The sequence below is a fragment of the Lissotriton helveticus genome, chromosome 5_1, assembly GCF_964261635.1.
Source record: "Lissotriton helveticus chromosome 5_1, aLisHel1.1, whole genome shotgun sequence".
Taxonomy (NCBI): Eukaryota; Metazoa; Chordata; class Amphibia; order Caudata; family Salamandridae; genus Lissotriton; species Lissotriton helveticus.
Genome location: NC_136065.1, coordinates 934,010,571 through 934,029,300, shown reverse-complemented (window position 1 = coordinate 934,029,300; position 18,730 = coordinate 934,010,571). Strand labels below are relative to the sequence as shown.

General features: G+C 46.4%; 1 protein-coding gene across 2 annotated transcripts in view; it reads right to left on the bottom strand.

The window, feature by feature from the left end:
- Positions 1-18,730, bottom strand: part of IDE (insulin degrading enzyme) — a 1,242,012-nt gene that overhangs the window by 949,052 nt on the left and 274,230 nt on the right. For both annotated transcript variants that reach the window (XM_078643408.1, XM_078643410.1), the window contains exon 4: positions 8,000-8,169. In XM_078643408.1, the coding sequence (XP_078499534.1) occupies positions 8,000-8,169 (170 nt within the window). The remainder of the gene's footprint in view (positions 1-7,999; positions 8,170-18,730) is intronic.

Genomic DNA, 18,730 nt, shown 5'->3' with positions numbered 1-18,730 from the left:
ATATCCCTTATTATCCAGGTGCATTTTTTTTTTAAGCGATTGAGATCGGAGCTCCTTCGTCTGTTTTGGGTCGGCAGGCAACCGTGGCTGAAATGGTCCATTATTACACAGCCGTATGGCAAAGGTGGATTTGATGTCCCAGACTTTGAGATATATTATATGAGTGCACAAGCGCAGTATGCGTATCATTGGATTATTCCGACGCCATTTATGCCGCAGTTGGCGGTTGAGGATTGGATAGCACAGCCTCTTCCTCTACATGGCATAATTCATGGCCCGGTAGACATCCTGGAAACTCCATACACCACGGTGACTTGCACAATAGATGCCTGGAGAAGGATTGCGGAGGTCCTGAACACCACTTTGCTGTACTCTCCACGTATGCCACTCGCTTATCATCCCCGTATGCTGCTCCTACAGGATGCGGGCTTTCAATTAATGTGCAGGCGCCTTCAAATTAATACATGGGGAGATTTGTTTATAAGTGGGCGATTTCGCACGCAGGAACAGATGTTCCATGATATACATCCCACACCTCTGGAGATTTTTTATTATGTTAGATTACGACAAGGGTTGAAGGACGTACTGCTGCACTATCCGGATGAACCGGAAATAGTGCTGCCACTACACAATATGCTTACAGCGTCAGAAGGACGTGATTTGGTCTCTAGACTGTACAATACTATTAGAATGCAACGCAATTGTATTGAGAGCACCGCTTGCAGGTTATGGAGTGAAGATCTTGGTAGTGAGATTTCTGAAGAGCAGTGGAACTACTGTTGAGGCATTACCGCCAATATATTGTCTAGCTGTGGCCTTAAAATTAATCATTTTAAATTCTTACAGAGGTTCTACTACACCCCAGCCAAAAAATTACGATTCAAACTTGCGGATAATGATAGATGCGAAAGATGTCATGCTGAGGGAGCGGGGTTTCTCCACTTAGCGTGGGAGTGTCCAGGGGTTTGTGAGTATTGGACTCCGGTACATGCTGCGCTGCAGGTCATGTTGGAGGGTGAGATAGAAAGGGACCCACTTCTCATGCTCCTGGGCTACACGTTCAAGACGCCCAAGTCCACCAGAAGATTTCTGGACCTTGCTTTTCTGCTTGCGGGTTGCATGTCGATGGGGGAGGGGGAGGGCTCAGAAATTTAAGGATTGGCTAAATGACATTATTTACTGCCAGGACCAGAATACTGTTTATGCCGAATTACAGCCCGTTCGGAGCAGGCCCAAAGATATTTGGGGTCCGTTGCAAAGGTACTTATTGGACCAAGCCGCACGACAAGGAAGTGAGGACCTAGAATGTAACAATGATGAGACACAGATATAGTTCTGATTGCTGTATTTCCTTTCTCAGCCAGAGGGGGTACACAATGATGGGTGCGGGTGTGTTTTTTCTGATATGTTCAAAGCGGACACGTTGTAAGTGCATATGGGTGCTCTGGGTTGTTTTTTTGGTTTTTTTTTTATCCTCATTTGCGTGCATGGCTCCAATCTATCACAACTGAGAACTGCCACAGAGCAAAAGATTAGGTAGTGTTTGTGTGCTGTCTCAGCGTATAGCTGGCAGGAAATTCATTAGAGAGGGGGGGAGGACCAGTTCCCAGCAGCACATTCACACAGGCCATGCGAGATCTTGCTTAGGGCTGTTAGTTGGTAGATAGTGCCCGAGATACCGAGGCCCCTATGGCGCCATGGCGATTTGTCATGGATACAAGGGTAGGCAATGCCCGCATTAATCATAGGACCTGGGGGAAAAAAAACAAAAAAAAAACAGGCTCATCACTACTACCCTAGCATGGACCAAAAAGCTCTCCTACTAGGATTCCCTCCCCTGGCCAGGTCGAGTTTGGAAATCTGAAGAAGCGATGACCGCCATTCATGCATGGTGGGCGGTTGAGCATCTTTCCAGTGCCTGCATATCTCCCTACGTGCCGCCAGGATGGAATAAAATAGCAAATTAGAAGCAGCATTACGGGCTTTGCTTCTCAGGCCGAAGATGACAAGAACAAGGTCTATGGAGATATGTTCGCCCAAGGACAGGGATAATTTGTTACCAATAGAGTCCCAGAATGTAGATATGATTGGACATTCGTAAAACATATGGATGTCGGATGCTGCGGCGAACCCGCACCTTGGGCATAAGACCGGGCCCGTTAGAGAAAACTTTGTCAGCCTCTGTGGGGAATAGTATGCCCTATGTATTGTAAAAAGATGGTTCCTGCGGAGCCACGCAGGTTTAACTAGGTCCCAAAGTACTACACAGGAGGCTGACCAGAGCTCCTCCACGTCTATACCTGGCATTGAGTCAGCCCATAATGATGTCGGTAGGCAAAAGTTACTATCCATTTCCTCGATGATCTTATTGTACCAGAGTGATATTTATTTGTTTGCCGTGGGGCTATCCGACAGGCACGTCACTAATTCACTATTACCGCCTATAGGTAAACTACTAGTCCGGGTTGACTGCTCCTTATATGTCTGTGACCAGCTTGAGATTTGGATGTATTTGAATCTCGACAGGCTTGGCCCGACTTTGTTGGTTAAGTAATCCCATGGAAGCAGAGATCCGTCCATAAACAGGTCTTCCAAGTGCTGATTCCGGCCTCTCTTAGTGGATATGTAAGTGCATCTGCTGTCCATGCAGGGGGGGCGGGTAGGTCCCATATAGGTGCCTTCCCTGAGTAATACCCCACTTTGATCGCTTGCCTCACTCTATACCACGTGGATGCAATCCCCTGTAAAACCTTCAATTTTATTTTTTTAAAGAATTTAGGGTCTCCAAATTTAAACAAAAAACCGACCTGTCCTACTCCTTCACAGTCCAGTAAGGTAGAGAACATGCGGCCCACCCCTGTTGCTACTGATGTTTTTAGTAGCATGCGTGTATGCGAGAGCTGGAACGCCCATGCGTAGACCTGAAGATCAGGTCCAGCTAGTCCTCCCTTCTCTCTGCGGCGTCTTATTTTTTTCCAAGAAATTCTTGGGCTCTTATTATTCCAAATAAAACTATTAATCGTGCTCTGTAGCTTTGAAATTAACTTAGGATTAAAAAAAAAGTGGAATTGAGTTGAACAAAAAAGAGATCTTTGGCAAAATACACATCTTCACCAAGTTAACCTTGCCTAGAATAGTGAGCGGTAGGTGTGACCAGTCTCTCATAAGTTTTCGGCACTCTGCTGTTGTTTTGGCAATATTTAATGAAGCAATCGAGTTAATGTCTTTAACTATATTTATCCCCAGATAACGTAGTTGAGGTCTTGATGTTTCATTATTAACAATTGAATTGATGTTCCAGGACATTGACTCTGTCTTAGAGGCATTTACCTCGTAGCCTGAGATTTTTCCAAATTTGAGAGCCAGGTCAATGACCTCTGGGTATGCTTCATCAAAGTTTGTCGTGAAAATCATAATATCATCAGCATAAAGTGCCTCCTTTTTATCCCAGCCACCAAAAGCAAAGGATTTGATAAGTATGCTGTCTCTTAAAGTTTGGGCGAAGGGTTCAATGTATACATCGAAGAGAAGGGGAGATAGGGGACAACCCTGCCTGGTTCCTCTAGTTACCCTAAATGGCTCCGTTAGGCCCCCATTTATCAGGATTGAAGCAGAAGGATTTCGATATAGCAGGTTTATCGCTCTTCGAAATCTATCCCCAACATTAAACTTCCTCAAGGCCTCCGACAGGTACAGCCAATTCACCCTGTCGAAGGCCTTGGTAGCATCCAACGTGAGGACAGACAGAGGCAGAGCCTCTTTTATAGCCATATCTATGGAACCTATTAGTTCATAAGTAAGCTCACATAGCTGTCTCCCTTTTATAAAGCCTTTTTGATTGGAATTTATTATATCAGGCGCTACATGGCCAAGCCGTTTAGCCAGTATTGTGGCAAACATTTTATAATCGGCATTTAAGATGGAAATAGGCCGATATGAGCCACAATCCGAGGGAGGTTTTCCTGGCTTCAGAATAAGAGTTATAGAGGCATTGTCCCAGGATGCAGGTGGCAATACTCCATCCCTCAAGATTTGGTTAAATAAGGTTGCTAAAATTGGGGACACCTCTGATATCAATTTTTTATATATTTCACTCGGTAGACCATCAGTACCTGCCGCCTTACCCCCTTTTGCTCCCTTTATAGCCTTCTCTACTTCAGCAATGCTTATTTCCTCTTCCAGGAAGCGACTCTGTTCTAGTAATAAGGATGGTAGAGAGATATCCTCTAACCAACTCATGATGTCATTGTGCGTGACATTTAGGTCTTCATGATATATAGATTGAAAGAAAGTTATAAAGGTTTCTCTGATTTCTACATCACTAGAAAAGGTGCCCCTCTCTGATGTGACGGAGGCTATGTTGTTTCGGACCCGATCTGATTTAATTTTCCAGGCCAGTAATTTCCCTGCCCCTTCTCCATACTGGAAATGAGAGAGTTTGCTTGCCTCCCATTTCTGTAAGACACGCTTCTCTAGGATTGATGATAAGCTGTTCTTTAATCTATCCATCTCTGCAAGTTTTAAAGATAAGTCATGGTCATCTACTAATGTATCCTTATCGATGTCAGTCTGACCAGCTGAGATGCTATTCTCAATAGCAGATACTTCACCCATATACTTCCTTCTTCTATAGGCCACCCTTTTCTTCACGATGCCTCTTAATGTACACTTAAATGCGTCCCATACAGTGCCTGCTGGGGCTGTGCCCATATTAGTAATGAAGAAATCACGTGCTTCTGATTGAAGAAATTCTATATCCTCAGTTGATGTAAGTAGTGATCTATCAAAGGACCACAATCTAGTGGGAGGCATGTCGCCCAATTTTAACTCAAGCTTCATTGCGGAATGATCAGAAAGGTGTGAAGGGATATAGTTTACTGAGATAATATCATCAACTAGAACTCTACTTGTAAGGATAAAATCTATTCTAGATCTATGTCTATACTTGAAATTTCTAAATGAGAAGTCCTGCCTCAGGCCCTCTCTATGTCTCCAAATATCGATATACCCATATTGGTTCATTAAACCTATAAGGCAGTTTCTAGATTTAGAGGGAATTTTCTGTCTACTATTAGGAGATTTATCCAATAGTGGGTTCAGAGTAATGTTAAAATCCCCAGTTAAAATCACTGGGTCTGGGAATCTCAACAGATGTTGAAATAGGGATTCTAATGCTGAAGGATCATCAACATTAGGTCCGTAGTAGCCTACTAATGTTACTTTCATTCCTCCTATCTCTATTGCTACAATAGCCCATCTTCCTCCAGAGTCTACTTTCTGCTGTATTATTTTCAAACTGATGGATTTCTTAAAGAGAATAGAAACCCCCCGCGTATTTAGTGTTTGAGATGTTGAGATTGCGGAATCTATCCACCTATTCCTTTTAACTATCTCGAGCATTTCGCTTTCGATTAAATGCGTCTCCTGGAGGATAATGATTCCGGCATCGGCGTCACGGAGGTATTGCATGATTTTATTAGCACGAGGCCTGGTGCGGAGACCATTAACATTCCAGGATAACATCTTGAGCCTACTCATAGTGCTGAGAGTATGGATTACTTTGTGAGACTGTCAATTTATGTGGATTCATGTTTTTTTGCCGGCAGTGAATGAAAACACTTAAAGTCAAGAACTTACAAAAGTGAAACGATTGGAGCTCATTCAGGAGTATATATTTTTTTCTATTTTTATTGTGCCCCTCCTCCCCCCCGTGTCCTCCAAAACCCCCCCCCCTCCCCTGGGAAACCCTTGTACTCACTGACCGGAAGTTTCCGGAAGTAAGTGCCCCTAGCTCTTCCCCGACCCCCCCTCATGTGCCTCTTGACCTTACGCAATAGCTCGCCTTTCAAATATTGTTGCATGATGTATAAGTGTATTTTATGTAAGTTTGTTTATGTGTACATATATATATATATATTTTTTCCTCTCCCTTCCCGGTTTTCCTTCTCTCATTTTATGTTCCCTCATTGATAGATTCTCATTTGTTATTTCCTCCTCTTATCTTCACTTGGCAAAAAGAAGAAAGAAAGAAGAAAGAAGAGGGTGCTCTGAATTGTTGACTAAGTGATGCCGTGGGCACGCCACTACAGGACCTCATCATTAAACTTTCATGAAAGACTTTGAATGGATAGCCCCGAATTCAGAGACTGATTCCATGATATATAGTATGATACGCAGTGCTGTAGACTAGCATGGGCCATTTCTTCAAATTGATTATTATTTCTGAGAATGTACCAGTATTGGATGTTTGCTATTGTGAGAATGTAATGCTCATGTTTATTGAGAAAAAGTAATAAATAAAGTGTTAAGAGATGGGAGGGTGTAAGTGGCGAGATGTAAGCACCTTCTTGCCGCTGGTACGCTATTAATTGAAAAGTTTTAAAAGAAAGTGGCATAGGAAAAGCCTGTATAGTGGTTGGACGCTTTGCTGTAGCAATGGCTATTAATCCTGCTGGAGGCGTCGACGACTGAGCTATCGTCGACGGAAACGGCGTCGACGGACTCTACGTCGACGGGACCGCAGTCGATGGGACCGCAGTCGATGGGACCGCAGTCGATGGGACCGCAGTCGATGGGACCGCAGTCGATGGGACTGCAGTCGATGGGACCGCAGTCGATGGGACCGCAGTCGATGGGACCGCAGTCGATGGGACCGCAGTCGATGGGACCGCAGTCGACGGACTCGACATCGACGGGACCACCGTCGACGGGACCACCGTCGACGGGACCACCGTCGACGGACTTGACGTCGACTTTACCGACGGGCTCATCGTCGACGGACTTTGCTTCTTCCTCGACGAGAGCTCGTCGACGGTACCGTAGAGGACTTAGTCGGCGAGGGTTTCGATTGTGTCTTCGTCAACGAGTGCTTCTTCGATGACGAGACTGTCGTCGACGGATTGTCGACGATGGTTCTAGTTGCCACAATGGAGATCCTAGTAGACAGGATAGGAGAGGTGATGGCTGCGGTGGAAATCATAGCCGTAGACGAAGGAGCAGAAGATGAAATGGTAGTCAAAGGTGAGGAGACAGAAGAGGTCTTGCTCACAGTTTTCTTTGTAGATTCCTTGAGAGCTGGGGCTTCAGGGAGAGAAGATGAAGATCTCTTTGAAGAGCCCGAAGTGGAGTGGGAGGTTTTACCATGCTCTCTCCCCTCACTTGGATAATCCTCCTGCGATCTAGCTCTCTTACATGATGTTGAAGCTCTGTCATCATCATCTGTTGAAAAGGATTTGAGCCATAAGAGGACTCTGGCCTCCCTATCCCTCAAGGTCTTAGAAGGGAAGGTGCAGCAGATCTTACAATTTTTTGCCTCATGTTTAGGATGAAGGCAATACATGCAGTCCTTATGTTGGTCATCAACATGGACCCTTTTCTTTAGACATGTTCTGCAAGGTTTAACTAAAGCCTTTTTGTCAGACATCCTGAATTAGAGAAGAAACTGAGTAGAGACTCCGGGAGACTCCCTTCCACACGACGTGCAGTCAAAATCTGAGGCGAACTGGCTCTGCAGAGAGGGTTCTAGAGGGTGCTGTGAGCTGATTGGTTGGAACAAAGACTTTGGTCTTTTTAGCATAATGAGGTAGATAGGCCTGAGGCCTAGATTGTAGTAGCCTTTCTCATAGGGTCTACTACTGTAATTTACTTTTGGCACTGCTTTTTTATATACCGTGGGACTCCCGCCTCTGCGACGGGGAATGATTCAGGCATGTGAATCTATGAAAGATACCCCAATACTGGATAATCTTCAGTTCCGCATTACATAAGTTTATGCCAAGCAAAGTTAAGTGCTTCTCCTTTATATTGCTATTAAATGTGATTGCTATGTAAGAATGTAGGGTAACATTGGTCAATACCTAGTTATGGAGCTTGAAACAGATTGTGTATAATATTTGTTACTATATGAACAACTATGAGCATTTACCATCTTGCATGCACTGATTGTTAACCAAAATGCCTAACAAAATTTGTGTTAAAAAAAAAGGAATCAATGGCTTACCTGTTCCAAATTTACTGAATGGGTGATTGGGGTTTCCTGTAGCTTTCTCCAATTGGAAGAGTCTCCAAGCATCGTTCATCAGGTTCTTCTCATGCTCTGAATCCACAGCATTAACTTCCCTGTCTTTGCAACTTTCGTCAAACAAAGGGCACAGAAAAAACTGTGCAAACCTGCATGAAATAAGTTTCACTGATTATATCTAAACATGTTTTTTCTGTATTCACAAAGAAAATAATTTATTTTAAATGATCATTTTTATCTTTGAAGCCTTACCAGTATGCATCTGTTCTTGGCATGTAGGGCTGCTGACATTCATATCGGTGCATAGATCGCCGCCTAGTGTTGGGTCCGGATGATTGCACTTTGTTGTCTTGGAAGAGTCTTCGAAGTATCACGAGATAGGTGACTCCTCCCCTAGACTACAGTGCGCATGGGCATCCTCTCCATACTCAGATTGTTTTTCGCCATTGTGGCAGAGATGGAGATAGGAAAGTAAGAGATGGCCATGCCAAAGATAATGCTGCAGCTGCGACAGGCACCGGGGAGGAGGGCGGGCGATATGAATGTCAGCAGCCCTACATGCAAAAACAGGTGCATACTGGTAAGTAGCATATTCCGTTCGAGGCATGTGGGCTGCTGAATTCATATCTGTGCATAGACTGTATAGCAGTATCTCCTCTAGCGGTGGCTACCTGTGCCAGCTGCAGCAGTTTGAAAAAGAGTTTTGAGGACAGCCTGGCCTACAGCAGCTTGCTGTTTTGCTTGCACGTCTACACAGTAGTGTTTTGTCAAAGTGTGTATAGTGGTCCATGTGGCTGCCTTACAGATGTCGTGCCAAATGATATAGAGAACCCTCATAAACGTTATGTTTATTCGGAAATGCGGTTTATTGTGTTCTCCGCCCCACATAAACGTTTGTGGCAAGTCATTGGGTAATCTATAATGCGTTGTGCCAGCCTCAATCCTGAGGACTACTCTGGAGCAACGTGGCAGTGTCCAAAGAAGAGGTATAGAAGTCACCACACTGAAGGTTGATAGTTAATAAACAAATAACACCTATATTTATTTTATTCTGAAAAGGTGTAGTTTGTCATTTAAAAACCAATTGGGTATACTCAATGATCATGTTACTCGATCATAGTATATCTCTTAGAACATACACACAGTCAACATGTTTCAGCCCCCCGTGGCCCAGCCGGGTCTGTGGGGCTTTCGTCAGGACAAAACAAATTTAAAATGTACTCCCACTTTTTGTGTAGTATTTGAATGGTGGTATTTCTTATCCACCTATTTCATTAATTTCGAGGTTATAAGTTACCTGCAACGAATCAAAAATTAATTCTCGGAGGAGCCTAGCTCGCGACCGAGATGGCCGCGCTTTAGCTCGGCTCCGTTCGCCCGCCTGTATTTTCACATTTATCCTGCTGTTATCCTGCCCCGGGAAGCCCTCTTTGCTGTGTGGTAGTGCTGCGACGCCCTGCAGGCACTTACCTCTTGTTCCGGTTGTCCTGGCTGCTGTGGATCCGGTGCGGTGCCCACGATAATTTTGGGGAGTCGGAGGCGGACTGGCCTGGATCTTCTTGCTGGCTCCCGGCCCGGACGGAGCCTGCGGTGCTGCCCTTCGGGGCGCGGTGGAGGTGGTCGGAAGGCCGTTGTTCGTGTGGGCCGGAGGTCCTTCCTGGCTGATTCCCGTGGGGAGGAGGCCTTTGGTGGAGGCGCTGCCTTCCATTGCCGGAGCTCCTCGTGTATCCGGCTTGCTCCCCCTTTGTTCTCCGGTCCGGCCATTTTGATTTTGCCGCCCGGACTCGGAGAACGGGACCGGCGGCGTTGGGTGGCCGGTGAGGTCCCTTTCTTCTGGTGGCCCCCCTTCCTGCCCGGGGTGCTCTGCCGCTGGTCGGCGCGACTACACTTGCCTTGCCGTCGCCCCGGCGGAGGTTGGCGGCCTCGCGGGCTTGTTGGGCTCTCAAATGGCGGCCGACCCCAATTGTCTTGGCCGGACCTGGACGAGCGCTGGAGGCCCGCCGCATGGCCCGGGTGACGAATACTGTAAAGGTTTTCCTACACTTAAAGAGGTCCTGGATGCCCTGCTCTCCTGGCGACTCTTGGTGGCCGCGCCTGTCATTACTTCGGAGATGGTTCCTCGCTACGGGCCTCCCGGGCCCCCACGGCCGGATGTGGCTTTGCCGTTGCGGGGTGCGGCTGGAATTATCCTGGCAGAATTGGCTCCGGCTGCGACCGCGTCCGTGGGTGTGCGGAACTTGATGGTGCCTCCTCCTCCGGCTCTGCCTCCTTTGCCTCTGGCCCGGGAACTGAATTTTGCTCGGCCTGACCTTCATGACTCTCCCGGTTCCTTTTTGCCGCCGCTGCCCGGCGATCTCTCCTGTGCTGGCCCAGATGGGTCGGTTTCTTTGGACATATCCTTGGACCTGTGCCTGCATCGTTTGCTACACTTCGTGACTTTCCTGGATCTTCCGTGTTGTCCTTCACGTGTATTTTCTGGACTGCCGTTGGATTTTCCTGCTGTCTGCCTTCTGTTCTTCGTGGACTGGACCTCGCTGGTCCGGACTGTTCCCACTTTGGACAAACAGGGACAGGGCTGATGTGCACTGGCATCTACGTGCGGTAGTCTTGTACTGGTTTGGATGGTCAACATGTCCTGGTATGGTTATGTGTGACTGTTTGGTGCTCTTGGATTGTAACCTGATAATCTTTGCCTTCCCGGGGTCTCGGACTTTCGACTCAGGCGGGTGGCCGGGTGCGTTTCCTCCTGTTTCCCGGCCCTCCCCGTGTATGTGTATGTATGTGTCTCCCATCCCGTGTTCCCTTCCCTTGCCCTTCCCGTTTTTGTCTTCTGTTTCCGACTTCACTTTGCTCCGCTATATTTCGGGTTCTAATTAGGGCGACAGGCACGCTGCGGGGGGGTAGGCCGTAGCCTTCTGCAGGGGTGCAGGGTGGGCTTAGGGGTGGGTGGGGGGGGTCTGTCTCTATTGGGGGGTCTTTTTCCCCCCTTATTTCTTCCTTTTTTTGTTCTATGGCTCTTGTGTATTCACCTTTTCGGGACTCTCTCTCCTCATGTGTCCCCCTGGGGAGTTTCTGTGGCGTTCGTATTCCGGTGTGTGTCTGATTGTGGCCCGCTGGTTATTTTGGTATCGACTTTTTGGTATATCACTTGCCGGGTCGTGTTGTTCTGTCTTGTCTCCTGGGGGTGCGTGATTTGGTGGGAGTCCCTTCTTTTGTCCCCTTTTTCCCTCTTCCCCTTCCTCCTTTATGGGGGTCTCTTTATTTCCGTTGGGGTGCGTATCGTATTGTATTTTGCAATGGGGGCCTTTTTGGTTCTGTCTCCTCAATTTGGGTGGGGTCGGTGACGGGTGAGCGCGGTTTGACTGATGCCATTGTAGCTTCTTTGTACTCCGATTATGTGTATATTCTTTGGTAACTATGTTTGTATGGCTTATTGTTTCATCCTGTGTTCATAAAATGGCGGCTTGCCGCGGCCCCTCCCTTGTTGTTTCTTCCACAGCCCGTTATTCTTCTGTTCCCCCGCCCCGTATTAGAAAATTAACCTTTTGTTATCCTGTTTGTGCTGATTGCTCGATGGCCTTTGTGGTTTCTCCTGTGCTCCTGGTGCCATATCCTGTGAAGAACCTATTCTCCTTTGCTACGTTTTTTACCGTGTGGTGGCCAGCCCGTGGGGTTGTAGGCCCGTATTTGTGAGCTTTCTTTGTACAATAAAGGTTTTAAAAAAAAAAAAATAAATAAATAAATAAATTAATTCTCAAATCGTGATGTATACCTCCATATTTGTCCTGCACTTTTTGCAACAAATAACAAATCATCCAGATATCCTGGGGTTAAACATCAATGGATAAACAGTAAAGGCGAATTACTCTTACGGAATTTAAACAGTGAATACTATCGGTCGTCCAGGGGGCGGTGTCTTGTTTTTATGTGTCTTCGGTAATGAATAAAAGAACGGTGTTTTTGGTTCTTTTGTGATCAAATATTCTGCCTCTTTCTTTGAAATCCACATATGTGATTCCGCTTCGTACACCATCATTGCAATTGTGTTTTGGAGCCTGTGTGTGGGATCGATAAGTATCTTCGTGTAGAACTTCTCATCTGCTAGAAGTTTCGTACATTGTTTAATGGTCTGAGTTATGTGAAAATGTTTGCTTTCTCTCCGTTTTTCCTATGTTTTTTCCTATTTTCATATTAGCCTGAGACTATTAGTCTTCTTACCCCCGAAGCGGCCATTCTTCGCTTCAAACCGAGGTAATTGCAAAGACTATTCCTACTAATTTCCAACTATTCTGTAGGATTTACAGCATTTTAATGTTACCAAATACGTAAGACTCCCTTTTCACGTGCCACCAATTCACTGTTTAAATTCCGTAAGAGTAATTCGCCTTTACTGTTTATCCATTGATGTTTAACCCCAGGATATCTGGATGATTTGTTATTTGTTGCAAAAAGTGCAGGACAAATATGGAGGTATACATCACGATTTGAGAATTAATTTTTGATTCTTTGCAGGTAACTTATAACCTCGAAATTAATGAAATAGGTGGATAAGAAATACCACCATTCAAATACTACACAAAAAGTGGGAGTACATTTTAAATTTGTTTTGTCCTGACGAAAGCCCCACAGACCCGGCTGGGCCACGGGGGGCTGAAACATGTTGACTGTGTGTATGTTCTAAGAGATATACTATGATGGAGTAACATGATCATGGAGTATACCCAATTGTTTTTTAAATGACAAACTACACCTTTTCAGAATAAAATAAATATAGGTGTTATTTGTTTATTAACTATCAACCTTCAGTGTGGTGACTTCTATACCTCTTCTCTGGACACTGCCACGTTGCTCCAGAGTAGTCCTCAGGATTGAGGCTGGCACAACGCATTATAGATTACCCAATGACTTGCCACAAACGTTTATGTGGGGCGGAGAACACAATAAACCGCATTTCCGAATAAACATAACGTTTATGAGGGTTCTCTATATCATTTGGCACAACGTAGTTACAAGTGTCCTAGTCTACTTTTGATTTAGCATACTTCTTGGGGAAACGACTAGACACGTAACCCTCCTCCCTAACTTTGATTGTTTTTTGCCTTACAGATGTCTTCAAGAGGAATATTTCCCAGGAAAGCCATGGATGCCCCCATTTTTCTTGTTGAGTGTGCTCTTGGGGGGGAACGTTAAAGTGCGTTTTGCTTTTTGATAACATATTTGAATACATTTAACTATCCATCTGGCTATTCCTGATTTTGAAATAGGATTTCCTTTGTGTTGTGGTGCAAAAGCAACAAATAGTTGTTTTGTCTTCCTAAATGATTTAGTTCTGTCTATGTAATAAAGTAGGGCTCTTTTCACATCTAATGTGTGTAGGGCTCTCTCAGCTACTGACTGAGGATTTTGAAAGAATACTGGCAGTTTTATTGACTGGTTGATATGGAAAATGGATACAACTTTAGGCATGAACTTAGGGTTGGTTCTAACAACCACCCTGTTAGCATGTACTTGCATGAAAGGTTCATGGATTGTTAGTGCTTGTAATTCGCTCACTCTTCTGAGTGAGATAATGGCAATCAAGAATGCAACCTTCCACGTTAAGAATTGTAGTTCGCATGAGTGTAGAGGTTCGAAAGGATGGCCCATAAGTTTGGTAAGTACTATATTTAGATTCCAGACTGGGGAGGGGGGGTGTCTTGGAGGGATCATCCTTTTTAAACCCTCCATGAAGGCTTTGATTGCTGGTACTCTAAACAGCGAAAGGTGTTGCCTGTTTTGAAGGTATGCTCCTATAGCAGCGAGGTGTAGTCGTATAGAAGAGTATGCTAAGTTACATCTTTGTAAGTGCAGCAGGTAACATATAATGTTTTGTATGGAAGCATCTAACGGGTTGATTTGGTTATTGTTGCAGTAAATAACAAATCTCTTCCATTTAGCTGCATAGCACACTTGTGCCTCCCTAATGATGTTCATGCAGTCTGGGGGCAAGTTAAGGTATTCAAACTCTAAGACCTCAAGAGCCAGATCGCTAGGTTCATTTGATTGGGATCTGGATGTCTGATTTCTCCATGGTTCTGAGTTAGAAGATGAGGAGCAAGGCACAGTCTTTGATGAGGAACTACTGAAAGTTCTAGGAACGTTGTGTACCACGGTTGTCTCGCCCATGTGGGAGCAACTAGGATTAGCGTGAGTGAGTGTTGTCGCAGTTTGCGTGCCACCAGCGGTGCTGGGGGGAAAGCATACGCAAATCTGCCTGACCAGTTCATCCATATCGCATTTCCCTGTGACAACGGATGTGGGAACCTGGCGGCAAAGTACTGGCATTTGGAGTTTTCTTTTGTGGCAAACAGGTCTAGTTCTGGGTGACCCCACTCTTTGAAGAATGGCTGGAGAACTTGTGGGTGAATCTCCCATTCGTGTAGTTGTTGGCTGTGCCTGCTGAGCAGGTCGGCAATCTAATTGTCCTTCCCTGGAAGGTGTTCTGCTAGGAGAAAAATGTTTCTGGGAATTGCCCACTTCCATATGCTTTGTGCCAGATGGGACAGCTGTAGAGAGTGTGTCCCTCCCTGTTTTTGGATATAGTACATTGCGGTCATGTTGTCCGTCCGGATCAACACCATCTTGCTGTACAAGTACTTCTGAAATGCTTTCAGGGCTAGAAATATCGCTAGCAATTCTAGTAGGTTGATATGCAGCTTTTTCTGTTTGTTTGTCCAGAGCCCTTGCACTGTGTATTGAAGGAGATGGCCTCCCCAGCCTGTCAGTGATGCGTCCGCTGTCCGTACTAGTTGTGGAACCGGCTCTTGGAATAGTCGCCTCTTGGAAAGGTTTTGTGGGTTCCACCACTGCAGAGAGTTGTGAGTGCGACTATCTACCAACACTAGTTCTTTTAGTTGTCCGTGAGCCTGGTTCCATTGCCATGCTAGGCATTCTTGTAATGGGCGCATTTGAAGTCTGGCATGGGGGACAATGAATATGCAGGAGGCCATCATGCCTATGAGCTGCATAAAGACTTGAGGTGGCAGAGTGTGTTGTGGCAGGAATTTCCGAATGAGTATCTGCATGCTGGCTATCCTTGCTGAGTTTGGATAAGCTTTTGCCACTGAGGTATTTATAGTGGCTCCCAGGTACTGCTGTGTGTGGGATGGTTGCAGATGCGATTTTGGGTAGTTGACAGAAAACCCTAGGCTGTGTAGCAACTGAAGTGTTTGAGATGTGTGTGCTGCGCACTGTTGGTACGATTTTGCTTGTATTAGCCAATCGTCCAGATAGGGGTACACATGGATGTGTTGCATTCTGAGATGTGCCGCCACTGTCGCTAAGCATTTTGTAAACACTCTTGGAGCCGTGGTAACCCCGAAGGGCAAAACCTTGAATTGGTAGTGTTGGCCTTCTATTATGAACCTGAGGTATTTTCTGTGGGCTGGATGGATGGGTATGTGAAAATACGCATCCTTGAGGTCCAGTGTTGCTAGGAAATCTCCTTGTTGGGGCAATGGGAGCACTTGCTGTAGTGTGATCATATGGAAGTGTTCCGATAGTATATATTGATTTAGGGGTCTGAGGTCCAATATTGGCCTGAGGGAGCCGTCCTTCTTGGGAAAAAGGAAGTATAGGGAGTATACTCCTGTCCCTTGCTGGCAGAAAGGGACTTGCTCTATGGCCCCCCTTTTCCAACATGCATTTCACCTCTTGTTGGAGCAGGGTGATGTGTTCCGTGGACATAGGACGATGTCTGGGTGGTATGTTTGGTGGTGTATAAATCAGTTCTAGGCAATAAGCAAACTGGATAATTTCTCTCACCCACCTGTCTGTGGTAATTGCGTGCCAGACAGGTAGGAACTGCGGGAGTCTGCCTCCGACTGGTGTTATGTTGTCTGGAGGCAGCGTAATGAAGTCACTGTTTTGTAGCAGTGGAGGCTCTGGTGTTATTGCCTCCACGTACTCTTCCCTCGTTACTTTTGTCCCTATAACCTCCTCTGTTTATGTTCTTTGTGAAGGAACCTTGTGTGTTACTTTTGTATGAGGTAGATGTTTGCGAGGTATTTCCTTGTGTAGTTGCCCTGTATGAGGAGCGCCTAAAGGAGCCTCTGTGTTGTTAAAATTGCAAAGCCCCCATTGATTTTGCGGGTTCTGTGTCTTTTTTCATTTTATCCAAAATGGTGTCGACAGCAGGGCCAAATAGGAAATCTTGATTGACAGGTTGGGTAAGAATGGTGGACTGTACCTCATTCTTAAACCCGGAAATACGCAGCCATGCATGTCTGCGTAAAAGGACGCAAGTGTTAATTGACCTAGCTGCGGTGTCTGCTGCGTCAAGCGCGCATTTGCTGGAGGCATTTGTTATAAATTTTCCCTCTTGTATGAGGACAATAGCTTGTGCTTTAAAGGGCTCAGGCAGGTGTTGCATTAGGCTTTCGAGTTGATCATAATGCGCCCTGTCGTAACGAGCCAGTAGGGCTTGTGTATTCGCAATCCTCCATGAGTTGGAGGCTTGTGCTGCTACCCTTTTGCCTGATGCTTCCAGTATTTTTGACTCTTTATCAGGGGGAGGTGCTTCCCCTGTTGTTTGGGAGTTGGCCCGTTTACGTGCATTGGCCACTACCAGTGAGTCTAGTGGTAACTGTCCCCTGATGTAAGTAGGGTCTGTTGGAGCTGCCCTATACTTTTTTTCTATTCCGGGGTTGATTACCCGTGCACTGGCTGTATCCTTAAATATGTCAGGTGCATGTTTTAGAACTCCCTTTAACATGGGAAATGTTCTAACACTTTTTTCTGAAGTGGGGAAGGTGTCAAATAGGAAGTCTTCCTCAACAGGGTAATTATGTGGAGAAGTGTGGCTCAATGGTTAGAGCAGGCAGACCTTGATGCAGAGCTCTGGCCAGGGACCAGGGTTCGATTCCCGCCTCGGCGGGTCTCCGGCTCATTAATTCCCTTGACTGGATATTCTCGCCTCAGTGCCTGTTCTGATCATGGATCCTACGCTGCAACTCTGGGCAATAGCTTGCTTAGTCTCCACAACGGGCCCAAAAGCGCTGGGATGCCTGGCTGCACCTGGGGGGTGCCCAGGAGTGGACATTTCCCAGGAAAGCCAGGAAGGGTTCCTAAGCGGTATACGGACAGCGCCGGGACACCTCCAGTGGAGGTAGCTGTGCGCTTTACAAATTCCTACCTTTACCTATGCATATCTACATTGTGGAATTGTGCTGCCCTGTCTATAAGTTGATTGAAGACTATGGTGTCATCTGTAGGTGACGGCTTAGTAGGATAGGAGGGTACATCAGGGATGGGGTGGGTGTTGTAAGGGTCTGATGGTTCCTCTTGTGGTTGATTTTCTTGTTGGAAATCATACAGAGGTTGTGGCTCATCCCCCGTGTTACCCTCATTGTCCCCCATAGTGAGAAGGAGAGTAAGCAATGTAAGGATTAAAGGGTGTAGTAGGCATGATAGGCTGAAAAGGAATAAAGGGTCTAGAGGGAGAAGTCCCAAAGTCCTTTTTCTTTAATGGAATAGGGGAATGTGAGCCAGAGTCCACAGGCCTCTTCTTTCTGTGCAGGATGGTAACTTTACCAGTGTCTGGATTGATGTATATTTTAGCTTGGTCGTCTGATGGATCTGGGTGGAAGAGTTCTTCCTCTACAGTCCTGAGTTGGGTGTTAGAACGTTTTGGGTCGGTAACACTTTCTTTTTCGACGACTCTGGGTGTTTTCCTGCTTTTCTTCGGCTCGGGACCTTGTTCGGGGTCGACGAGCGAATCGGGGTCGACTGGAGCTTTCGGGTCGACACGTTTTTTGTGCTCCGTAGGCTTTTTGGGATGAATGTCCTTTCCCGAGTCGACGTTTTTTTTTCGGATCGACTGGTGTCTTCGAAGCACTTAGCTTTGGGTCAACAGCTTTGTCCGGTCGTGCTACGGGCTTCGGTACGGCTCCCTTTTTGTCCGCGACCTTGGAAGGGTCGATGGATTTTGGAGGGGAAGCCTTGTTTGTTCGGGTCGGCGACCTTCTTCGGCTCGGCGCCCTTAGGTTGCATGCCCTTGTTTGGTTAGACTTCCACTTTTGGGTCGACGTCTTTTGGCTGAGCGGCCTTCTTGTGCTCGACAGTCTTTTTCGGCTCGCCGCTTTTTGGCTGTTTGGCCTTTTTTGGTTCGACGCCTTTCGGGTCGACGACTTTTTTAGGCTCTGGAACCTTCTTCGGGGCGATGTTACTGGACCCTGGGGTCTCTGAAGGTTTCGGGTTTTGATTTCGGAGCCGAGCCGGATGGCGGGGCTGGCGAAACTTTTTTATGATCTTGGCTAAGGCCTTTTGGCCATGCCTCGACCGGAGCCTTCGGTAATGGGCTTATTGGTGTCAGGGGCTGTGTACTCACGATTTGCCCCGGTGGGATCTCGTCATCGGAGTCAGAGTAGTCCTCGATGACTATCTCTAGGTCCGAGTCTTGAGGGTCTGGTAGGTCCTGGTCATCAGCAAAGATGTTGTCCGGTTCCTGTGCCTGTCGCTGCATTTCTTGCCTAGCGGCCCGTCGTATCCGTATGGTTTTCTTCGTTCGAAACTGGGCGCAGGCCTGGCAGGTTTCTTCCCTATGGTCTGGGGGAAAGGCACTTGTTGCATACTGAGTGTTTGTCAGTATGTGGGAACTTGGAGTGGCATTGTGGGCACCTTTTAAAAGGGCTTCTTTTCATCGACGATCGGCTCACGTGGCGTCGAAAAGGC